The sequence below is a fragment of the Ovis aries genome, chromosome 19, assembly GCF_016772045.2.
Source record: "Ovis aries strain OAR_USU_Benz2616 breed Rambouillet chromosome 19, ARS-UI_Ramb_v3.0, whole genome shotgun sequence".
Lineage (NCBI taxonomy): Eukaryota > Metazoa > Chordata > Mammalia > Artiodactyla > Bovidae > Ovis > Ovis aries.
Window position 1 is genome coordinate 56878779 of NC_056072.1, and position 24201 is coordinate 56902979.

A 24201-nucleotide genomic window follows, 5' to 3' on the forward strand; every position below is an offset into this window, starting at 1 on the left:
GTGGTCTCTGTGGCCCTGTCCTTCTGTCCTGACACCATCCCCTTTCCCGGTGCCTTCCCTGTACTTCGAGAAGGCTCAGGCAGGGAGACAGCACCGAGGACTCTCGCGGCTCTCTCCTGCGCCTTACTGAGCCTGCCGGCCAGGAGGGCCGCGGGTCTGCAGCCCGAGGGTGGCCTGTGGCCAAGGGAGGGCGGAGCCCACTGGGGCGGGATTGGCTCTAGGTCCACCTCATAAAGCCAGGGGTGAGGGGCGCGCCGCGCTCTGGAGGAGCCGTGGAGGGGCAGTGTGGTCTGACAGTCCCCGCAGGCTCAGTCGCAGCCCTGCGGAGACATGCCCCGGAGCCCCCGGCCCGCGCCGAGCTGGGCGCTGCTGCTGCGGTTGCTGGCGCTGCTGCGGCCGCCGAGGCTGGGCGAGGCGTGCAGCTGCGCCCCCGCGCACCCCCAGCAGCACGTCTGCCACTCGGCGCTCGGTGAGTCCGGGGGAGCCCTAGAGGGCCCCAGCAGTGGGCTGGGGTCCGTGGGGTCAAGGTGGGGCCGCGCTGCGAACCTGGAGTCTCGAGGGAAGGGGTGGAGCTCAAATCCCGCCCCAGTTGCCTCCTGCGGTGACCGGTGGGTTGGGCCTGGCCGGCGCCATAGCAACCCTGCAAGCGCAGAGACCCGCTGACTTGCCAGAGAATCAAAGACAGTGTAGGGCTTCCCAGGTGGCGCAGTAGTAAAGAACTCAATTGCCAATGCAGGAGACTCATGAGACATGGGTCCAATCCCTGGGTCGGGAAGACCCCTGGAGAAGGGCATGGCAACCCAGTCCAATATTCTGGACCAGTGAAATCCCATGGACAGAGGAGCCTAGCGGGCTACAGTCTATGGGGTTGCAAAGAGTCAGCTGCAACTGAGAGAATGAGCACAAAGACAGTGTAAAGGGCTCCACAGTGATCCCCTCTCCCCTGCCTACTGCAGTTATGGGGTGTCACTGAACAACAAGTCTCTGGAACTATCCAGTGATTATTCTGATCCACTGGTTAGGGGGATTGAGGAGGAGGGGATTCAGGGGGTTGGGCTTTCATGATAAACATCCCTCTGTATCCAAGCCTATAACTGAGGTTGTCACCACAGCCTCACCCCAACACCCACCCTTTACCCTTTTTCTCTGCCTGGAATGCCCTTCCTCAAAAACCCTTAACTTCCTGGCAAACTCCTATTCATCCTTCAAAACCAGGGGTCTCCTCTTCTCTGAAGCCTTCCTGACTCTTGGTGCTACCACAGCATCTCCAACATCTCTGTGCTCCTAGTCTGCTGTGCTGTTGGTCTTTGTAAGAGTGTTCTCCACTAAAGCAAGAGTTCTGCAGGGTGCGGGCCCTTTCCTAATTGTGCTTGTGGGCCTAGGATCCAGTGTTAGACCAGGCACAGAGGAAGAACTTCATAAACAGGTTTTGATTACTATCCGAACAACAAAGAGATGAACTACCTCTGTGCATAGTCAGGATATTTATTAATTCAATAAACATTTGCCAACGTCAGCTCAGTCCGGCTCTCTCTGAGGTCCTGGGCTACAGCAGTGGATGACTACACACTGACTGCCCTCAAGTGGCTCCTCCGCCCTGCCCGTCTCCACCCTGCCGTACTCTGGGCTGCGGAGAACTCGACTCCCCAGAGCAGCAGGCAGAGCAGAGAGACTCGAGGACCTGGTAGGCCCAAGGGGTTTGGAACTTCCAGGGATTGCAGAGGAGCATCCCTCACATGCAGCATCTTCCTCACAACCTACCGAGACCTAAACCCAGAACCCCCCTGCAGAATTCTCCAGGGGGCCACAGGTCACCCAGATCCCAGGAGGATCATTCCCATCAGCTGCTGAAGGTCCCCTCTTTTCTCTTCCTGTGCAGCTATCCGGGCCAAGATCTCCAGTGAGAAGGTAGTTCCTGCCAGCGCAGACCCTGCTGACCCTCAAAAAATGATCCGGTATGAAATCAAACAGATAAAGGTACATGGGGGCAGGACAGGGCGTCACCCTCTTGGGCTGTTAGGAGGAGTTGGGGGCTGTGATCTGGGAGGGGTGGGGCTGCAGGGCTGGTGGTTCGGGCGGCCTGGCTCAGTGATGCTAGGGGTACAGATACTGAAGTAGAGTGGATGACATGTAGGGGACAGACCATAGGAGCCAGAGGACAATGCAGGACAGGCCCTCTGTGCTTGTGAGTGGGGCTGCTAGAGGAGCCTCCCTTCTCACTGGAATAAACCAAGGTTAAAATATTTTAGGGAGATAAGACCCAGTTATGCCATCTGTGTGCAACGAGTCCTGAACCAGACTTTCACTTAACTTTTTTAGATTAAGAAAAAGTTTTTCCTGTTAATATATAAAGTACACTCACTGACTCAATACTGCTCTTTCGTAATTGCCTTTCAGATGTTCAAAGGGTTTGAGAAAGTCAATGATATTCAGTATATTTATACGCCTTTTGATTCCTCCCTCTGTGGGGTGAAACTAGAAGCTAACAGCCAGAAGCAGTATCTCCTGACTGGTAAGTTAAAGACCAGCAGCGGCCCTATGAGTCTCTGCCCTAGGCAAGGAGGAGCCAGGCTGACCTTGGGCAGCAAGCTGAGCCATTTTCTTGGGCACAAACAGCTGCATAACTCAAGGCAGCCTGAGTTGGGAGAAGCCTTGGTAACCTCCCTGTCAGTGCCACTGCCTTCCTAGTTCACAGGCTGCTGTCCCAGCCTAGGGCAGCTGGCTCCATTTCCAAACAGCTTTAAGTGATAAGATTTTTGGTGCATGCGTGCTCAGTCGTGTCTGACTCTTTTTCAACCCCCATAGACTGTAGCCCGCCAGGGTCCTCTGTCCATGGGGTTTCCCAGGCAAGGAAACTGGAGCGGGTTGCCATTTCCTCCTCCAGAGGCTCTTCCTGATCAAGGATGGAACCTGCTTCTCTTGCATCTTCTGCATCGGCAGGCGGGTTCTTTACCACTGAGCCATCGGGGAAGCCTAAGGTTTTTGGTATCTTGAGCCAAATTATGCCACTCTGAAACTGCCCCTGGTGGGTTCAGCTCTGCCCTCTGTTTCAGGATGACCCTTCAGAGGCCTGAGGACAACAGATACATGCACTGTAGCTCCAGGTTCTGCTGGCCATGGTCCCCAGACCCCTTCCTATCCTGGCCACTTTCAGCAGGATAGAGCCTGTCCCCGTCCCTCCCCAGCACTGGACCCTGAACCAGGGACCACACTGCAGGGGAGGTCTTAGTCACACAGAGTAAAGGATGGTGCATTCGCAACCTCACCCCCACATATACACAACATACACATAATAGTCACTGTAGCCTACAATAGCATCAGCTTTAGGCGGCCATGATAGGTCACACTCTTGGTTCGTGACTGACTCACACCCAAGGCCTTATTCTGGAAGTGCAGTAAAGCACAGGCCCTAATAGCAGCCTTGATTCTAATATGATTCTGTCTCCAAGACCTTGGGCCCAGGCAGATCTCCTCATCCTGCACTGACTGGGATAAAATAGTTAAAGTACCTCACAAAAATCTAATCCATAACTGAATGAATGCAATACTGAATTATTTTGTTGTCCAGGGAAGGTATCTGTGTGGTTATAGACAGGGAAGCCTCACTGTGTAAGGCGAAAGTAAAAGTGTAGTTGCTCAGTCGTGTCTGACTCTGTGACCCCATGGACTGCAGCCCACCAGGGTCCTCTGTCCACGGGATTCTCCAGGCAAGAATACTGGATTGGGTAGCCATTTCCTTCTCCAGGGGATCTTCCCAACCCAGGGACTAAACCCAGGTCTCCCACATTGCAGGCAGATTCTTTACCATCTGAGCTACTAGGGAAGCCTTCATTGTATAAGTGGGATCTAAATTTTCCTAAAGGATAAAACATATTTAGAAAGAAGGCCAGGAAAAGAAAAACACAGCTGATGGGGAGAACAGAAGGAGGAATTCCACTCTCTGTCCATCCCTTCATCAATGAGTGACCACCTCCTCAAGTGGAGATGCATTAAACATGCCACAGTCCTCAAGGAGCTCTCTCACAGTTCAAATTTCTAAGAAGTCACAGGTGTTGGAGGCCACGCAGGTGGGGTCCCCCAGGTCTGAGGATGTAGAACTGTGCTGATCTGGGCACCTCTGGATGGGAGAGCAGGGGCGGAACAGGCCCCTGGGACCTCCAGGTCCCGGAACTAGCTGATGGGACCACCTCCTTCCTGAGCACCTGCCCTCTGCTAGGGGCTGTAGTGCATCAGGGATGCAGACACGTGCCGGCTGCCTCAGGGAGGTCAAGTCCACCCAAAGGTGGGGTTAAATGACAAAGCATAGGCTTACTGAAAACGCATCCTGGTGCCCATGGTCTGCAGCAGAAGATGCAGCCCTTCTGCCTAATACCCTCTGTGAGCAGACCCAGCTGACCTCCCAGCCTTGCCTCCTGTCACTGCTCAGTGGCCGTTCCCAGCCCCTCATTTCCCCTGGAGCTTAAACTATTTGCAGTTGCAAAAGGCATTCTGCAGGGCTGTGCCCGTCCATCCCAGTGTCCAGAAGTCCTTCCCCAACTTGTCTGGCAGCTGAACTACCCATCCTTTCAACACCCAACCCAAGTATCATCTTAGACACCCTTCTTGCCCCCACCCCTTCCACAGACAGAGATAACAGTGTTTCCTTTGTTCTTATACCACATCCTGTATAGAATCATACAACAGTATCATTTTCTACTTGTTTATCAACCTTGAATATTCATGGGAAAGACGGATGCTAAAGCTGATGCTCCACTGCTCTGGCCACCTGACACGAAGAGCTGACTCACTGGAAAAGACCCTGATGCTGGGAAAGATTGCGGGCAGGATGACAGAGGATGAGGTGGTTGGATGGCATCACCAACTCAATGGACTTGAGTTTGAGCAAACTCTGGGAGGTAGTGAAGGACAGGGAAGCCTGGCATGCTGCAGTCCATGCAGTCGCAAAGAATTGGACACAACTGACCAACTGCACAACAACAATTTGTCTTCCCTACTAGTTTTTAGCTCCTTAGGGGTAGAAATCCTGTCATGTTTATTTCCTATATTCCTGGTACCAGGCCATAGTCGTTGCTCAGCCACTAAATGACTGAATGACTGAAGCTCTAGGAGAGGTGAGGGCTAGTATGGCCAGGGAAGGCTTTGCGGTGGTACTAAAAAGGGTATTTGGAAAATAGGAAAGAGTGTGATATGTAAAGAAGGGGAAGGGGACAGACTCACCAAGATATCACTGGAGCAGGAGGAAGGTTGGAAAAGGTTGAAAAGGAAGAGAGACCTACTATGTATTGAACATCTTCTGTGGGTCCACAACTGTGCAGGGAACTTCATAGACATTCTCTCATTTAATCTTGACAACAGCCTTATTATTCTCATCTTTCAGCTGAGAAGTTACATGGATTTCTTATGGTCACACACTAGTAAATGATAGAAAAGAAGGGATTTCTGCCAAGATTCTGACTTAAAGCCCACATCCCTCTGTCTGCACCATGCTAATGGAAAGGCCTTTGCCCTACAACTCTCCCTCATACAAACATCATCTGGTAATGGCTTTGATATAAAGACAGCAGAGGTTTTTCTGGCTCCTTCACTGAGCCCCATGTCACCACTTCCACCACAAGATACCGAGGAGGCTGTGATTCTGGGCTCCCTCAAGAACTCCTGGAGCTCCACAAGCAGACTCCTCATGTCGGCTCTCCTCTATCTCCCCTTTAAGGTCAGATCCTCAGTGATGGGAAAGTCTTTGTCCATCTGTGCAACTACATTGAGCCCTGGGAAAACCTGTCCCTTCTGCAGAGAGAAAGTCTGAATCACCACTACCATCTGAACTGTGGCTGCCAAGTAAGGACTGTCCATTTCCAAGGTCTTCGGGGGTGGGGGAAAGGCCGTGCAGCCTCACCCTTCATGTATTCCTTCCTTCCCATGTGTGTGATCTATTCATTTGCGGTACTATACTTGAGGTTTGTGATGGATCAGGCATCATTCAAAGCTGGGGGTGGGAAAGCAACAAGGCCCATAGTCCCTGATCTCAATGTACTTGCATTCTGGCTGAGAAGGCAGCCATCATATAAGACAGACTGGGATAATACACTACCACTTAAAGAGAGTCTACTCTTTTTGTCAGGACCTGTAATGGTTAATTTATTTAAGATATTTAGTCTTTAAAACAAATTTATGAAGAGTTAAGATTTCCATTTTATGGGGAAGAAATTCATGTTATAGGAAGTGAAGTGACTGGCTTAGGTCAGTGGTACAGTAAGGGCCTTTGTGCCTTTTGGGAGGCAATACTGTATGTGGAGAGTACAGGGGAAAGAGAACTAAGGGAGAAATTTGGAGACTTGGAAGGGCCTTATAAGCCAGGGGGCATTTGAGCTAGGCTGTGAGAACATGTAGGAGTCTGAAAGGAAAGAATAGAAAAAGGACACCCTACTCACCTGGATGTTGCGTGGCTATGGCTCTAGATCACCACCTGCTATACGGTGCCCTGTACCATCTCGGCTCCCAACGAGTGCCTCTGGACAGACTGGCTACTGGAACGGAAGCTCTACGGGTACCAGGCCCAGCATTATGTCTGCATGAAGCATGTTGACGGCACCTGTAGCTGGTACCAGGGACGCTTGCCCCTCAGGAAGGAGTTTGTTGACATCATCCAGCCCTAGATGGATCGCCACAACCCTTTGAGAATCCCGAAGACCAAGCCCTTTTCCTTCCTGGCAGGGCGCTGGCTGTCCCTACCTGCTTCAGGGATGCCAGACAAGGGGAAGTACCAGGTGAACGGTGTGGCCAGCATGAGGGCAGGGATGGGGCATGTGGCAGCTTGTGTCTAGGACCCCAGTCCAGAACACGTTGGGCCAAGGGCTAGGGAAAGTAGCAGGACTTTTCTCTCCCACCCTCAGCCCTTTATCCCTGCCTCTAAACCTTCTAGTTGAGCTGGTATTTGTTACTGATTCTGGCTTAGTTTCTTTTTTCAAAGCTAGGACTATTCCTTTTTCTCCCTAGATAAATGTGTTTTCTTTTTATCTTAACTGATCTGACAGGGGAGAAATGATGACTGTTATACATATGAGATGGGGTGGCCTTGTGAGATATAAGACCAGAAGGTGGGTGACAGTATCATAAACAAGCTGGTTTGGAGAAATGGAAAGAACAATATCGTCTGGCTGTGTTTCATCTACTCCTCCTGTCCCGACTCATTCTGACCCTCTGATATACTTTCAGTCTGTTTAGGGGAGTGGCAAAGGGGGACAGGAGCCATTCAATGTGAAGCCTACAGTGTAATCCCCTCTATGCCATTCTTGGCACAGGGCCTGGCCCAGTTAGCAAGAAAAGAACAGACTTGGGCATTGTCTCTCCAGGTTAACTATACTTAATGTCCTCAACTGCTGTCCAAAAGGCTTCTCCTCTGTCTCCTTTAGAAAGTCCTGTTTTCATTACTACTTCAAAATCTTTTTTAAGCTTAAAAAAAGCCTTTCTCTTATAGAGTTGAAATTTCCCCTTAGCTTTTGAAGCCTCACAGAGATCTTGGGGGTGGGGGGTGGGTGTCCTCTCTTTAGGGCAAATTTTAGGCTAGAGGACAGGAGAAAAAGAACTCAAGGGCCCTTGGGGGAAAGGAGGTAGGTGAGGAATATACTTTGCAAGTGTTACAGATCAAGTGGTCAGCCTGCTAGATGCTACAGCAGGACAAAGCCAGCTTCGAGGGCTCCCCGCCCAGCCTTCTGCTCAGTCCTCTCTTGGGTGCCCTGAAATTTACAAGCATAGCCCCTGAGGGTTCCTCTGCCTCTACAAGCCTTCCTGACTTGTCCTGAAAGGGAAAGCCGTGGTGAGGGTCTTAAGGATTTATCAGAGACAAGTGCTTAAAGTTCCAGGGCCTCTCCTGGGGAAGCTCTGGCAAAGATGGAGAAGGTAGTTCTTTCCAAGGCCCCAGGGTCCTATATGGCTTGCTGATAAGCTGGGGCATGCACAAAACACCAGAAGAAGGTTCCACAGAAATGGTGCCAATGGAGATTCCTTCTGGAGATCTCTGTCCTGGAGCACAAGACTTGGAAAGATAAGGCAGAGAGTCTCCACTGGTGGGTTAAGTAGGATTACCCACTGACCACACAGGCCTGGGGCAGAGAGCGTGGGGACAAAGAAGAAGAAGGGGGATAAACACTAGAGGCGGCCTCCGTACCAATCACCTATCCCATCGTTCTGCTCCTTCTGCCATCCCGGGATGGCCTCAGAGAAGGCAGAGTGAAACCCTTGTCTTATCTGAATTTTGAGGAAGCCCAGGGAATGGAAGAGTCTGGTGAATAATATCAGGAACAATAGCTTACATCTGAGGAGCACTCCATACTCCTCACAGACTATTTGCTTAAAGAATCTCACTGAAATCATGCAAGTGCCGTATTAGCTATCCTGGCCAGGAATCGTTAAGCCCACTCGCCTTTCAGATTCGGATGCTGACACGTGGTGAGGGAATGTAACCGTCCGCAACTTGTGGCTAGAATCGCAAGCAGCAGGATCTTCTGACTGTTGATCCATCTAGGTTGTTACTCTCAGCTTTTGATAAAACGCCCCTATTTCTGCTCTTTCCTAGTCTGTCTCCAAGTTTCGGAGATAGAGGGCTGTCAGCTACAACCCCGCCACTGTGGCCTCACAAAGCAGGTCTGCAGTTCAACCTCAATAGATTCTCTGGTGTTGAGAGGCTGAGGCCTTCCTCAGAGGCCCACAGTCAGCACACGGCTAAGCTCAGAGTGCAGACAGCAGAGACTGATGGCCCCTCTCAGTCACCTACCATTTCTTTGTGGTTGGGGTAGTAAGTCTGCTCAATGAGCGGGAACTTTTCTCCTCCCAGTGTCTTGTAGATGGCCACCAGCTGGGCAAACTGCAAAAGAGAAGCAAAGGTTTCAGTTTACCCAGACAGCTTCTGGAACAGACAAAATGGCGATCCATTGAACAAATATTTATTGAGCATCTGCTCCACTGAGGGCTTTGTGCAAAGTGCTCTGAGGATATAAAAGAGGTGTCCCACCCTCTATTCTCCAGGAACATATGCTTCTATTGGGGAAGGGAGAGAATGAGCTACTATTCATTCAGTGCCTACTCAGTGTTAAAGATATTTCATTTAATCCTCATATCAAACTAATGAGCTAGGGTCTTTATCATCTTCATTTTACATATGAGGCTCAGGAAGGGTAGGTGACTGCCTAAAGCCACAGTGCTGCAAAAAAAAAGGGATAGGTGGGGTTGAAATTTGGGTCTCTAAAACGCTAACCACCATCATCTCTAGAGATGGCAAGTGATGAAGCTGGATGGGGGAACAAGGGGCCCAGTCTCGGAAATTCAAATGCCAAGGAAAAGAAATCATGGAATGCAGCAAAGACAGACCCCGTCTTCTGGACTTACTGCTCATCTAAGAACTGAACTCACTGGACCCTTCACCTGTGAGAAGCCCCAACAGCTCCAGGGAAAAGGGGTGAAGTGCACATACTTAAATGTCAGGGTCTGCCTTTGGCGAACATGCAGCGTCCGTGGTGTCCCCTGCCCGCCCCTCTACTTTATAAGCGGAGAAACTGAGGCCCAGAGAAGTTGCTCGCTCACGGTCACAAAGTAGTTGAGCCAGACTCACAGCCAGACCCCTTTAGTCCTAACCCGTAACTCTTCCTTCTCCTTCATGTCGCTGCCTTTCAGGCTCTAAAGAGACCATGCTCTTGAAACTTTCCAGTTCAATCCATTCACACTCATTCCTCACCTCCACACACACCCACCCCAGAGCACTGGCAGCAGCAGTGATCCGGCGTCTTCTCTCTAGTGCTACTGGGTTCACACTCTAAGCCACTGACACCTGGAAATGCCGGAAGAGTTGCCAGAGCAAACTGACCTTCTGTTTACTAAAGAAGGGAAAGATAGAACATTTTTCAAAAGCCCAGTTCCTGTTTTCAGTGATGTTAGCACATGTGTTGGTACAGGGAGACAATAAAAGCCAGAACTGGGTTGTTAGAAAACCAAAGTCTTCTGATTCTTCTTGTTCTGCCTTGAACTTGCTAGATGTCCTTGGGCAAATGATGTTGCCTCTCCAGGCCTCATTTTCTTCATATATAAAATAGACAACTGAATTTGGTCAGTTCTTCAGACTTTTTAACCACACACACACACAAAAAAATATTTTCATTATATTTCCTCCCAAACTCCATGATAAGACTGCTGTTTAGTGATCATTGGCTGTGGTCCTTTTGTGAGTAGAGATAGAATCTGTTATTTTTGAAATGCTGAGAAACATGGAGTTTCTGGGTCACTTTCCTCAGTGACACACAGTTGGTGGCTCTAGATCTCCAAGGCCTCCTCCGGGGCTGCAAGTATGATTGATGGACCCCCAAGGCCCTATGATTTATTATTGGAAGAGACTTCAGAGAGTCTCTAGACCAGACATCTTATGAGGAGACCAAGGCCAGAGAAGCAAAGGGGAGCACAGGCTCCCACGTCGCGCCTGGAGTTGGGGCTGTGATGGGACAGGGCCCGGACCCCTTCCTGCCCAGTGCGCTCTTCACTGTACCCTGCCATCCCTGCTGGTGTTCTCTGCTTCTTCCACTTTCTCTAACTGTCAAGACCACCCCTCAGACCTTTCCTGCATTCTCCAATTCCCTCCACTACCTCACCTTTAGGTCCTGGCTGGCCACTTGGAATGACTGGACTCATGCTCGGCATTTGGATACCTGCCTGAGCTCCCGAGGCCCTCCAGCCTCCCCAGCCAGCTGATGCCAGCTCTGCCTCACAACCTCTGTCCTGCTGCAGCCCACACCCTGGCACAGCACCAAGGCAATGTGGGGCCCTATCTTCCCAGCATGTGGGAGAGTTACACAGACACCATGCTGATGCCAAGAAGGCCCCCGGCGGGCTCCCAGAGTCCTGGCACAGTCAAGACTAAAATGGCAGCCAGTTCCCATGCACTAAGCTGGTTCCCCAGGAGCTCACGCTACCCTCCTCCACCTTCTGTAGTCCCTTCTGCTCAGAGCACTAGGCTTGGCATCTAACCCCTGCCTCCTTGGAAGCTCAGCCTCAGTCACAAGCACACAGTCATCAACTAAACAAAAGTAATACCTGATAAGGGTTATTTCCTCCCCACATAGACAAAAGAATGCATTTGGAGCTGGGGGTGGTATTGGCAACGAATAGGAAGATAATGCTCAGCATAACCATTTATCCAATGTATCAGGAAAGATTTCTCAGATGAAATGGGATTTCAAGATCAGTCTGAATTTAATATGTTACCCTTATCCCTCCTGGAAATAAAATGCTTCAATTCAACTCTTGTGCATTTGCCTCTAAAAAAACCCCACATAGAGTGGCAGGATTTTCAGATAAATCTGCAGCAATATGGCAGGCGGCACTCTTACTCTCCCTGGAATGCTACTTTCACTGATAGGTCTTACTTCTGCTTCCAAACTCCCCGTGTGCCTGCCCTGAGCAATCTATGAAATGGCCGATGTGCTCAGAAACAAGGTGGAGCCTTCACAACATGGCTGAGGCCTCTCCTCATGCCAGGAGCAGCCACAGTATTAGAAAACACACACCAAAGTCATCGTCTCAGAGGGAAGCCCCCTTCACAGACACCAGATTTGTTCATCCCCATGAACAGGCAAAGAATATATAAAATGCCATTAGTGTGCCAGCTGCTTAGCGAAAATGAAGGGAGAACTTGGTGTGTGGCCAGGGAGCCCTGCGGTTCCCCTGCGATGCCAACAGCAATGTGCTGGGACTGTGAACGGGTGAGAATGTGAACCCTCACCAGATCCCAGATCCCAGGAGGGGCAAAGCCCCAGCCTAGGCTCTCTGACCCGCCCCTCCCTGGCCGCCGGCACAGTTCTGGAACATGCGGCATGGAATAAGTTTCTTTTAGATCCCCAGGACTGGGGGCTGAACACCAGGCTGGCAGACTGGAGGCAGGTGCTGTGATTACTCCTTGTTTCATGCTCACGCTCAGTTGCTCAGTCGTGTCTGACTCTTTGTGACCGCCCCTCTATGGACTATAACCCACCAGGCGCCTCTGTCCACGGGATTTTCCAGGCAAGGATACTGGAGTGGGTTGCCATTTCCTTCTCCAGGGGATCCTCCCAACCCAAGGATCAAACCTGCATCTCCTGCATTTGCAGGCAGATTATCACTGAGCCACCTGGGAAGCCTCTACTCCTAGTTTACAGACAAAGAAACCAGGGCACAGAGTGGTTTAGTCAGGAGGCTGATTAGTGAGACTGCCCAGAAGAAAAGCTGATACTAGCAGAACCACCCTGTGTGGCTATGAGGGAGCCAAATTCTAGCACGTATTGAAGGGGTGAGGGAGGAAAGGGCTAGGGCATGGGTGCAGCACGGAAGGCCATGTGACTAAGGGGAAACTTGCTGAAGGCCTCATATGCGCTCTCCTGTGAGCAGCAACCCATTCAAATCACACAAGTCCTGCAGCTGGTTTCTGCAGAACTCTCGGACTCCAAGTCCTCAGGCCAGACAGAGGGAAAGGCTGAACAAGGGGTCGCTACAGCAGCTCCCAGATCTTTCGACTCCTCGCTCACTGGTCTTCCTCTCACATTGTCAGGTCTCCCTGGCTTCCAAGGAAATAGGAAGACTGAGTTCAGGTGTAAGAGCAGAGGTGATGGGTCCTTTTGGTTAAAAAAAAAAAAAAAAAAAACACCCCCGCTCCAGCTCCCTGAGTGGGAGAAGCTTGGGGTCTGGGAACTCCACAATCAGCCACCAGTGCCATGACTCTTGGCAAGCCAGTGTGTGAGAGCTGAAATAACCCTTGAAAAACAAGAAGAGAAGGATGTGACTAGGGGCAGGTGTTTCCTTCTGAAAGGAGCAGCCTGGAGCGGCAGAGTTCTAGGAGCTGGGTCCCCTCGGCAGTCAGAGGGGAGGCTGGGGTAGCCTAGAACCGTCTCAGGCCGTTTCCTCTCCCAGCTGCACTCTTCTCTCTGCTCAGAGGCTTCCACTGCCTCCAAGATTTCCAGATTATCCCAGGAAGAGAACACGAGACCAGCTTCTTCCTCACATGGTAACCGAGCTTATGCGAGGGATGGTGTCAGAGAAATCCTGGCTCTGAAACTCTGGTGAGTTACTGAATCCTCACTGGGTCTCATTTCTCTGTAAAAAGTGATAATAATGATAATAACACCTTCCTTGTAAAGCTATTATGAGAATTAAATGAAGTTCATGTAGGAAAATCTCCGAAGCTGGCATCACATCGTAAGTGGTCTTATACTCCTTACCTTCCTTCTGAAAATGGTCACATCTCAGCCATGAAGGAGTGAGAGCCGATTATCTCAGAGGGCACTTCCAGAGCATAAAAGTGCCTGATTTGGTATGTGTGTGGATGAATCTCATTTTAAGGTTGCTGAGACACTTGGTAGGACTCTGACACTGACATCCCTCTGAGGTGCACCATCCCCTTGGTCCCCACTGGCCTCAGGCCTTTCCAATGGTTAAATCTTTCGGAGGCAAGAAGTAGGTATTTTTAATTGCTGTATCTGATGGCTGCAGACCTGGAAGGGCTCCTTCACAGAATCTTTGTGTGACTCTGCTGTGAGGCCAAAGGTCCTTTCTGCAGCAGAGGTAGCCCAGCCCGTGACAACAAAGTCCTACTGAGAGAGCCTGCCCCACCCCATGCCCCAGCTGAAGCTCCTCCCACATCTTCTCAGCTGGCCCCTCACAGTGTCTGGATCAACAGAGGTCCTTCTAGGGACCTGGAGACAGAGGATCAGGATGCTGCCCTTTTACCTGAGGGAAGAGGGACTCACTCACCACCCACGGCTTGTCACAGAAGTTGTAAATGGACTCCAGGGAGTTGATGCTGGGGAGGCCTGCGTACTGCATGCCAATGATCAGGTGGCGGAAGTCCTCATTCTCTGCCATGCCGAACGCATGCTGCCGGATGAGCACAAAGTCTGGCCGGAAGGACCTGGAAAGAATGTAGAAGCAAGTCTGCCACCAACCAGCACCTCAGGTCACATATCCTCTTGTCTCCCATCTCCAAAGCCCAAGACAGGGAAGGGGTTACCTGAGCCAAGACCCTCATTTTGTCATGACTGTTTTCTTACCGACTAGGAAATGCGGTATTATGTAGGCACTTCTCAAAGGAGATTTGAACAGATTTCTGAAATTCTTTTCCTCTAGAAAAGACCCTGATGTTGCGAAAGATTGAGGGTGGGAGGAGGAGAGGGTGACAGAGGATGAAATGGTTGGATGCCATCACTGACTCAAAGGACACGAGTTTGAGCAAACTCCAAGGAATGGTGAAGCACAGGGGAGCCTGGCATGCTGCAGTCCATGGGGTTGCTAAGAGTCGGACATGACTTGGCGACTGAACAATTCCTCTGGGTTAAGCACTGTCTTTTTCTAAGGTGCAGAAGCCCTCGGGGAGGGGGGAAGAAACACTTTTAGACCGCCACACCTTAAGTCAACAAGAATTTTCCGTGTCCCTGTGGATGAGAGTGGAAGCTCCTGTGGCTCTGGAGTTGGCACCCCCGAGGGGGTCCCAGCAGACTCTGAAGACACCACACTTGGGTGACTTCACTGCCCTGCCCCAAAGATCCCTGACCTCAGCGTCCTGCTCTGACTCCTCAAGCTGCTCCTTAAAGATGCCGTGCCCTCAGCAGCTCCCCAGGTGAGCTTGGGTCCAGGCTGGCTGAGAACAGATGCCAGACACCCCAGTATTATTCCTCCAAAGCAGATTTAGGGAGGGGCACGAATGTTTCCACAGAGCTGAGGTTGAGCAACTGGCTACAGGAAGCTGAGAGTACAGTGTGTTCCCAGGCATGGGAAGGCTCCCTGTGTTTCACCTCCAGACAGCAGAGCTCCACAAGATCAGGGCCCCGACTTCATGCCCTGATGCCTGAGGAACCTCACCTTCCCAGACAGTCAGTTCTGTGGCAGCATCTCCGCTCAAGGTTCCAGGCCTCGGCCATTTCACACATGTGCAGTGACGGACCTGGTTCTCTGCCCTGGGACCCACCCAATTCCCGCCTACTGCTCCAGCCCTACCTGGGCTCAGAGATCAGTCTTTCAAAGTAGAGGTGGGCCGACCTCCTTGCGCCCGAGTTCTGGGAAACTGGCTCTGTCAAATGCCTGAGACCAAACCTTATATCCCGGTTACTGAAACTGAGCTCCAGGCTTGCAGTCAGCGCTGGGTCCCCACACTGGTGATGGGGAAGGCCTGCCTTGATTTTGCCAGATCCCTCCCAGCTCACTGATCTGGGCCCTCTTGTTGCCACCCATTTGTGTCACGGATCCCCATGACCTACTCCACTTGCCACTGAGGGAGCCCACCATCATCTCTAGAAGGAGCTTCCTGAATGCTCCCCGACCATGGGTGGGCAGCTCTTTTCTGTCCTCCTCAGTCTCCAGGATGGATGAGCTCACACTCCCTGACATTTGGCTCCAGACACCTGAGTGCTGCCTTCCCTGTCACAGACCAGGTCCGGTTGGACACTGGTGGCCTTGGGGTCAGGGCAGCGCAGGTTGAAAAAGGGAAAAGGGTGAAGTGAGGACTCTTCCTGGAGCAAGACCCTAATGCCTGGAACCCTGAGGCCACACTGAGTCCTGGGAAAGAATAACAATGTGGAAACCATGCTCCCTCATCTGGAATCTTCATCACCTCCCACACAGAATTGTTGCATTACAATTGATGACGTCTACACGTCACCTAGCACCCCACCTGCAGCGTAAGTGCTTTGCAATTACAAATTTTCTTCTACTCACAGTCAATGTCCCTCTGACCCAGGCTTTCCTATCAAGACTTAGGAGTTCCCAGAAATTTGGAGTATAGAACACTGGGAAAGGCGTTAAAAGAATTCACGTAGTACACAGGGCTCTGCTGCCAACTCACTGAGTGAGCGGAAGCAAATCCATGCAACATGGGAGACTGGACCAGAGCAGAGGTTTTTAAACTCCCCCCCGGCCCTTTTCTTTTAAAGCAATAGAATCATGTTTTCCAGGGGAAATACACTGAGAGATAAAAGTCCAGAGCTGCACTGGCTGAAGTGGGGCTGGAGTCCTCCAACACCTCTGACGGGAATCATCCAGTGACTGCAAAGTGAGCTCTGCGTCCACGGAGCTTCCTTTACCATGGAACTAAGACATCTCTAAGGGCCAGAGCCAGCTTTCTCTGCCTCCTTCCACCACCGCCACACAGCACATGTCATCGAGGTCTGTACACTACACATGGCACGCCAGAGACAGTGGCAGTGACCCCGAAGACAGAAAGGACCTTACCGGACCACCTTTGTGCCATTCCGGAGCACCTGCATATCCACGGCGTAGGTACCATCCGCGTGGGCCACCAGGTTGAGCTCTGAAAATTCCGCCTGGAAAATAACAGGAGGGGATTAAGAGCATGGATTTCACCTTCTGTGTTTCTTACTATGATAGAACATAACTAAATAAAATTAGCAGTAGGGGAATGAGCCCTACAGTCCTGACTCTGAGAGGCGCCTCCCATAAAGCAGCAGCAGCAGTATCTTTTCCACCAAACATGTATTTACAGTTTGCAAAGCATTTCCCCAAACTGATCCCATCTACTCTCACAGCCACTCTATGAGGCAGGAGGGACAGAAATAATTATCCTTATTTACCAAAGGAGCAGTTAAGTGACTTTTCTGGACAAACAAAGCTTACTGTTGGCCGAGACAGGAGCAAAACTCAGGGCTTCCAACTCCCCACCCAGCATCTTTTGTGCTGCCTCTCTGCAGAATAGGAATGCAAACTGAGGCAAATATGCCCTTTCTCAGTCTCATAAAGCACCAAGTTTTCATTTAGGAAATCGGGTTTTGGTGCTGCTCTGGCCCAGTAAGATGCATAAGATATTTTACTTATTCTCTCTGGGTGGACAGCTTCTCCCATCAATAAGATGGAAATAATTTTTATCAACCTTGCCTAACAAGTTATTTTAAGAACTGAATGCAGCAATGGATAGAAAGAGTAAATCTGTAAATCCCAGCACACTATGTAAGGAATGATGAGTAGCTTCTATCGTTACATAGAAAATATATGCTCTGTGTAAACTGGATATCCCCTCTCCCCCCGACTCAAATGGACCTAATCCCTATTTATCATGAAGCAAAGGGTACAGGCAGATGAAAAAATGAGGCTTTCAGGACTTCACTGCATTAAAACCAGGAGGTGTTCTTTGTTAAGTTCTCTCTGAAGTGCAGCCTTGGGCACAGAGGAGGCCTCACTGGAGGCTGCACACCTGAGTGGTAGACGTGTACCTACCAAGCAAGACCTTGCCACCACAGTGGAGGTGTGGCCGTGTCCTCAGAAGACATTCCTCTACAGTGTTCCTCAGCCTGAGGACCTTGCACCCCCAGAGGCCCTAAGAGCTACACAGCTTGCCTCTCTAGAGACCCCAGAGTCATGAAGAGAAGTCAGGGGAGTTGAAAGATGCAGCCTTCAAGACAGGGTCTCTTAGAGAGAGAAATTCTGGAAAGGGTAGGGGGAGGAGGTAGAGAGCCTAGAAGCTAGTGATAGACCCTGATCTTTTCACTTGGCAGCCCCAGACGGTTCACTCCAGAGTGTCAAGAGGGCCCCACGATGGTGCAGATACAATCCTGGGCTCCAGGGTGGTTACCTGTTCCACTTTGATATCATAATCTCCAAGGACTTTTTTGCCCCGAAAGCACTTGGCCCTGGAAAAACAGGAAAAAAAAAACAAACACAAAACCCATACCTATTAGTTTTGTACAGGTGTTTGTCATCAGAAATTCCCTCTCACAAAGATGAGGAGGACCACGGCACACAGAATCCCAGAATGAGAGTCAAGAGACTTGGGTCAGTGTTAGACCTTAGTCTACTACCAGATCACCATGAGAGAGCCTCCAGGCAAACCATGGCCTTTCCTCTCTAAAATAAACCGAAAGGCCTTTCACTCTCAGGCTGTGCGCTTTTGTGAAAACAGTTGCTGTCATGTTTGGGCTACAAAAGAAGTCCAGGAGTAGGATTTCCCTGATGAGATTCCTGGTAAAAACCAGGTCAGTTTATGCCTCACTGTGGTCTCCTTATCTTTCCCCATCCTGCGTTTCACTCTGGTTTTCTAGTTGGTTTCCACCCTTGGAATTTTAGTTTCTGAAGAAACTAAAACTATTTTACCCCTTCATACCCATACTTCCAGAAAGGATTTGAGGCAATTGATAATTTAAAAAGCAAATATAACCAATAAAACAAGGATGAAAGGAGAGTCAATGAATGAAGCAGAGTTAATTATACCAGAAAAATAGTGGGGCGGGGGAGAGGCTTAGGAAAACGACTATAATCGAACACAAAACATCTCCTGTGTTTCTGAACAGTCAAGGGAATGAGTCAAGCCTAGATAAACCGTACTTATTATCTTCTCATTTTGTCACAAGCCAGAGAAACCTCGCAGTACAACTGCTGGTAAGAGCACTGAGTTTGTGCCTGTATTTAGAGCCAGTGCTACTTTGCCCTTCACCTACCTTCCTCTCATGAGAGTTTCTTATCTGCCTTTTTAGGCTGCTTCTCCATCTGTCTAAAGGGCCTTTCCACACTGTACCTAGGTTGGCCTTGCTTTCCCAGTGCTTGAAATTTCAAATCAGCATGTCTCACTGGAGGTTTTCTAAAGTCCTTCTCCAAAACAAAGGGATAAACTAACATTTACTAGGACTCATATTCTAGGAATTATATGTTAGTTGCTTTCAAGAACATCTCATTTAACTCTCATAACTACTTATGAGATGGGAAGGAGGGCATTCATTTTTGAGATGAGGAAACCAAGACTCAGAGGAAAAACCGGCAAATTCAAGGTCAAACAGCAAGTGAGTGACAGGAGCAATAACCACGCGCTAGTCTGAGCCCAGAGCCTTGCGCGGCACTCCCTCTGCTCGTTCATTCTCGCCGTCTTCAATCCCACCATCACGAAAGCTGACTTGGCGTGTATGCTGTGTCACAAGTTTCTTGTCCCATTTTCCTTCTTCCACTGAGAAAGCACTTGAAGTTGTGAGCGCTAGTTCCATTTCAAATACTTCCCGCCCTAGTTCCTGTGAACTGCCCAGGATGGGGCCAGGCTACTTCCTTTCCTCTCTGGTCCTGGAACAGTCTGTTCCAGGAAGTTGTCATTTGTCCTGTCCAAGTCCCTGGCTACCCTCAAATTGCTCCTCAGAGGCACGCAGCCATCCTAGAACTGGATCTCTGAAGCTCGTCTCCCTACCTCTGCCCCAGTTCCTCACTGTGCTTCATCAGCTTGCTTCCAGAGTCCCGTCCAACATTCATAGCTCAGCAAGCCCCTCAGGCAAAGGTCATGTAGCACATCCAGTCCCTTTCATGGTTCCATCTTAGCTGTGGGCTTAAGTAATAGTCTACGCACTGCTCTATCACTGCTCTGGGGATCTTGTGGACTCCATAGGTCTTTGTCCACAACTCTAAACAGAAGGAACTGGAATAAAAAATGATGCCATGAGGTTCCTCACTTGTGTTGGTGAGCTGTGTCTACCTTGCTACCACCAATGCTTTCCTGATGCTTCCTCCCAGCTTCCTATCTCTAAATACCTGCCACCCCAGTCTTAACCAGTGGTGAAAGAATGATCTCAGAACTGCTCGTCTCAGTTGGTCATTTCATTTTAATAGTAAAAGACTGGTTAAAAGATAACACTGCATCGTAAACCCTTCAGCAGGAAAGGAGAATAAACGTTTTGTGGACCATTTGTTTTGTGTGTGGCAGTTTTAAGTTACTAGTTTTTAAAAATCAGTACTTTTTAATGGAAACAACTTGAAAAAATCTGTCACAAGATCTGAGATCCAATTTTTAAAAAAAAGTTTAATGAGAAAAGAGTTCTCCTTCTGTGAGGTATGTCCCAGAGGCATAGACAATAACCTCTCATTTGGTATGACGTCTTGCATTTTCAAAGCACATCTCTTGCCTTATTTGTTCCTTACAACTCTGTGAAGTGGCCAGGATAGACTGTGCTGTCCACTTGACTAATGGGGAAAGAAAGCCAGAGCAGCTAAATAATATGCTCAAAATCACAGAGAAGTTCACAGGAGTTAAGGCTAACACTAGTAGTTTATATCTAGGTACTTAGACACTGCCAAGTTTTTTAATTCACTCATTTATTTTGTGGGTTTTGAACACTGATACTGAAGTATAATTATAGATTCTGGCTGTGTTTATCTGCCACTTCCTGCACCTGCCCATTGACCAAGTTGGCTAATGACCCTGTTTTCATGCCTTCTCCCCACCCCCACCTCTCCAATTATCTTAATGTCTTTTCCTGAAGGTAATCTGCCCTGTTGGAAACCTGGGTTTGTGTTTCCTGGCTCCAGGTCACTGACCCCTCTTGGCTATGCCACATCCTACAGAACAGGAGCCAAGGCAGCAGGCGACGGAGCAGGCATTGGTGGCAGGCAAGGTGGCAGGCAACAGAGCCTTCTTGAGGATGAGCACATTCTCCCAGGTGTCTTCATGGAAAATTTTTTTGTAATTTACAAACAAGTGAGAAAATTACTTCCTGATCCTAAGAGAGCACTGTTAGGAAGCAGTGTGCTAGGATCCAGAGGGCTTCTGGATCACAGGGCCTAGAATCACAGTTTGGGTAGGAATCCTTGGTTCTGTGACTTCTGGCAAGTGGCTTAAATGAGGAAAAAAAAAAAAAAAGTATGTCAGATGGCTAAACCAAAAACTCTATTTTCAAAAGAACTTAAAAGTATAAGACGAAAAACACATTTTTTCCCCTCCCGTTCCTCTTATCACACATACCCCTCATTACCCGTTGCAAGTATATCCTTCCAGTGTGGGGAAAATATATGCATACATTTGCTTTCATGTATGCTTCGAACATACACATGGCATCATGCTATATACATTCTTCTTTCTTGCCCCATAATTTTTTTATTGAACTTAAAAATATATCAGCCCTTAGGGTAGCATATATATTTTAAAACATTAATTTTTCCAATTCATGAATGTGGGATATCTTATCATTTACTACCTTATAATAACTTTATATAGAATATAATTGAAAAAAATACTGAATTAATATGTTGTATGCATGAAACTAATATTGCAAGTCAGTTCTACTTCAATTAAAAAAACAACAACATATCTTAGTGATATGCTTTCAGCACATAAAATTGATAAGATTTCTTTCTTTCTAATAGTTGCATGAAATTCCATTTCCAGTGTTTGGACTGTTTTTGCTATTACAGAGCTACAATGGCTGACAATTAAAACTATACTCATAAGATTATTTTTTCCAGCTTTACTAAGGAATAACTGACAAATAAAATTGTAATATTTTCAGTGTCCACCGTGATGACTTGATATATGTCTGCTTTGTGAAATGGGATAACCACAATCGGGTTAACTGCCACACCCATCAGCTCACATTATCACCGTGTGTGTGTGTGTATGTGTCTGTGAGCGTGCACTGAGAACACTTCAGATCTACTCTCTTAGCAAATTTGAAGTGCATGATGCGTTATGGGTAGCTGCAGCCATTGTGCATTAGGAGGGTAATGTGCTGCAGAAGCGCTGGTGTGGAAGAGACAGAATGGTTCCTGCTATCAGCACACTGCCTCCCACCGAAGAAAAGGACAACACCATGCTCCACAGTGTCTGAGCATCTGGGAAAGTCACTTCGCCTCCCTTAATTACTCCCCTCAGTCCCTTGCTTAAGTTGGGCACAGAGAAGGGTCTCAGTAAGGACTTTCGGACTGCCAGTCTTGCCAAATCAATCTAGTTCACTCCCTCATGCTCAATCTAAACAGAAACCAAGATGTACATCCTTGAAGCACAGACTAAAAATATCTATGGTGCCTGGGTTGTCAATTTCCCCCTATTGTCACATTTTCTTAACAAGCCTACCAGCTGAGGATCTATGTGAGTTTAATGGCTTGCAGCTTCCTTGAGGGACGAGGCAATGAACCATCTCCCCTCACTGCTAAAATGAGTAGATTTAACTCTTCTTACTCAAGGCACAGAACACTCTCAGGAATTCCCATTCACTGGCCAACTAGGGCTCACGAGGCTGTGGAGACCTCATTAGAGATAATTCCGCTAAGGCCACCTCAAAACTTGGCCCAACTTTGGCAAGCCCAGCTTAAATACTCCCTCTTTGCGCATGGGAAAATGGAGAAACGTCTAGAAACAGGAGCTGAGTTCAGGCCTAGTTCTACCACTTCTCAGCTGTGTGACTTTGGGCAAGTAACAGCCTCTTTGAGCCTCAGATTTGTCAAGTATAAAATAGGGCTAATAATGATTTTCATAATAATAGTAAACATTCACTACGTACTAACCACTATTCTAAGAAGCCCCAAATATTCTATGTATTTTACCTCATTTAATAATACCCGGCTGTTGTGAAGATTTAATGAAGCCAGATGAAAATAAATGACATGGAAGTGTTTTGGAAACTCTGAAATATTATGGCAATATAAAGTTGTTGTTGTTCAGTCACTCTGTCATGTCCGACTCTTTGAGACCTCATGGACTGCAGCAAGCCAGCCTTCCCTGTCCTTCACTATCTCCCAGAGTTTGCCCCAACTCATGTCTATTGAGTCCGTGATGCCATCCAACCATCTCATCCTTTGTCGCCCCCTTTTCCTCCTGCCCTCAATCTTTCCTAACATCAGGGTCTTTTCCAGTGAGTCAGCTCTTCACATCAGTTGGCCGAAGTATCGGAGCTTCAGCTTCAGCATCAGTACTTCCAGTGAATATTCAGGGTTGAATTTCTTTAAGGACTGACTATTGGCAAAATGCAACAAACATTCACACACCAGGTATTATTGCTGTCTCACCACAGCCAACAGGATTCTTTCTCTTCTGAACTTTTGTCTCATTTCTCATCTACTCTTGATATTTGGCTCATGGCCTCATCATCTGATATTACCTTTCAAACTCAGTTATCTAATAACCTGTGTCACCACTCCCCAACTCCAGCCTCAGACCATTAGAATAGAGCAATACTTCAAAGCAAGGAATATGAATACAAACCTGGACTTTTCATCATCTTGGATTTTAAATATTGATTATGTTCTTTTGTCGTATTATGTGCTCTGAGTTAAGACCTGTGCAAATAGAATCGTCCTATCTATAGATTTCCAACTCCTTCCAACTCTTCCTTATTCACAATCAGGGCTTGTTTCTGCACCTGAGATGTTAGGAGTGATGGTGTTGGCGGAAGAGATGTAGAAAGCCAGAACAGGCCACCTCAAGACTGAGTGGACTGTGTCTCTACAGGTCCAGCTGTCTTCTCCTTTCTTCTCGCATGTGCACGTCCCAGGGTGTCATGTTCTTTCTTCCCTCTTCTTCCTCACATGAAGATCTGTTCTCAGTTCCCATCTACACTGGAACTAAAGGACCTAAAAACAGTCTGGAGTGTAAATCCCCCCAGGGCGCCTAAAGTTCTTACAGGGATCAAAACTTCAAGCTAGAAGATGAGAGCACTAAGGAAGTACCTAGGGGCTTCCCGGGTGGCTCAGTGGTAAAGAATCTGCCTGTCATTGCAGGGGACACGGGTTCAATCTCTGGGTCAAGAAGATCCCCTGGAGAAGGAAATGGCAACCCACTCCAGTATTCTTGCCTGGAGAATCCCTGGACAGAGGAGCCTGGTGCGCTATAGTCCATGGGGTCGCAAAAGAGCAGGACATGACTGAGCGACTAAAACAAACGGTGTACCTAGTAGTGCCTAGCACTGACCCAGACATTTACCTCCAACAAGACGCTTAGTTTCTGGCTCCTACTGTCTCTAACTTGGGCCCTATTCTTTGGGCCAAGCATCTCAAGGCATCAAGAAGCTAGAAAATAAACTAGGAATAGTAGAGGAGGCCATCTCCCACCCTACACTCAAAGGGTGAATCAGGCCTGCCCGTCTTGGAGAGTCTGTGAGTGCCTGCCGCCACCCCCTGGCAGCAAGTGTACTGCAGACATGCCTGGCTCCCAGCGCAGCCACCCACTGAGCCAACTCCACTGGCCCAGTGACAGCCAGTGCTTATTTCCTGCCCTGACAAATCATGTCTGAAAATTCACCAATTCTTCTAAAAAGTGTGTGTCCACATACCTCAAGCTAGAGAGCTGGCTTTCTGCCATCTGTAGAAAGAAAGGATGTGATCTGTGAGTAAATTCAGCAACAATGTACTGAACACCCAGTGGTAGGTACTGGAAATGTAAAAATGCATCAGTAGTTGCCAAGTAGAGAAAGCACAGTCTAGAAAGAGACCAATATTCCTATGGGTGAT

The 24201-nt window shown here is 48.7% G+C and overlaps 2 protein-coding genes across 4 annotated transcripts in view; one reads left to right on the forward strand and one right to left on the reverse strand.

Moving 5' to 3' along the window:
- The window catches only part of SYN2 (synapsin II), a 216305-nt gene that overhangs the window by 92145 nt on the left and 99959 nt on the right, over window positions 1-24201 (reverse strand). For all 3 annotated transcript variants that reach the window (XR_009597470.1, XM_060402683.1, XM_015102478.4), the window contains exons 2-5: window positions 17585-17642; window positions 16231-16322; window positions 13762-13918; window positions 8771-8860 (exon numbers count right to left, since the gene is read on the reverse strand). Coding sequence is in view for 2 of the 3 variants with exons in the window: in XM_060402683.1 (XP_060258666.1) it covers window positions 8771-8860; window positions 13762-13918; window positions 16231-16322; window positions 17585-17642 (397 nt within the window). In the remaining variant the exon portion in view is untranslated. The remainder of the gene's footprint in view (window positions 1-8770; window positions 8861-13761; window positions 13919-16230; window positions 16323-17584; window positions 17643-24201) is intronic.
- TIMP4 (TIMP metallopeptidase inhibitor 4) lies at window positions 257-11280 on the forward strand. Its single transcript, XM_027957804.2, has 5 exons — window positions 257-469; window positions 1880-1977; window positions 2398-2512; window positions 5711-5835; window positions 6456-11280. The coding sequence occupies exons 1-5, from the start codon at window positions 331-333 to the stop codon at window positions 6651-6653; spliced, it is 675 nt and encodes a 224-aa protein (XP_027813605.1). The 5' UTR covers window positions 257-330; the 3' UTR covers window positions 6654-11280.

Coding starts and splice junctions, on each gene's coding strand:
- TIMP4 (XM_027957804.2), top strand. CDS start 331: ATGCCCCGGAGCCCCCGGCCCGCGCCGAGCTGGGCGCTGCTGCTGCGG. Junction 470..1,879: donor CGTCTGCCACTCGGCGCTCG/GTGAGTCCGGGG, acceptor CTTCCTGTGCAG/CTATCCGGGCCAAGATCTCC. Junction 1,978..2,397: donor ATGAAATCAAACAGATAAAG/GTACATGGGGGC, acceptor ATTGCCTTTCAG/ATGTTCAAAGGGTTTGAGAA.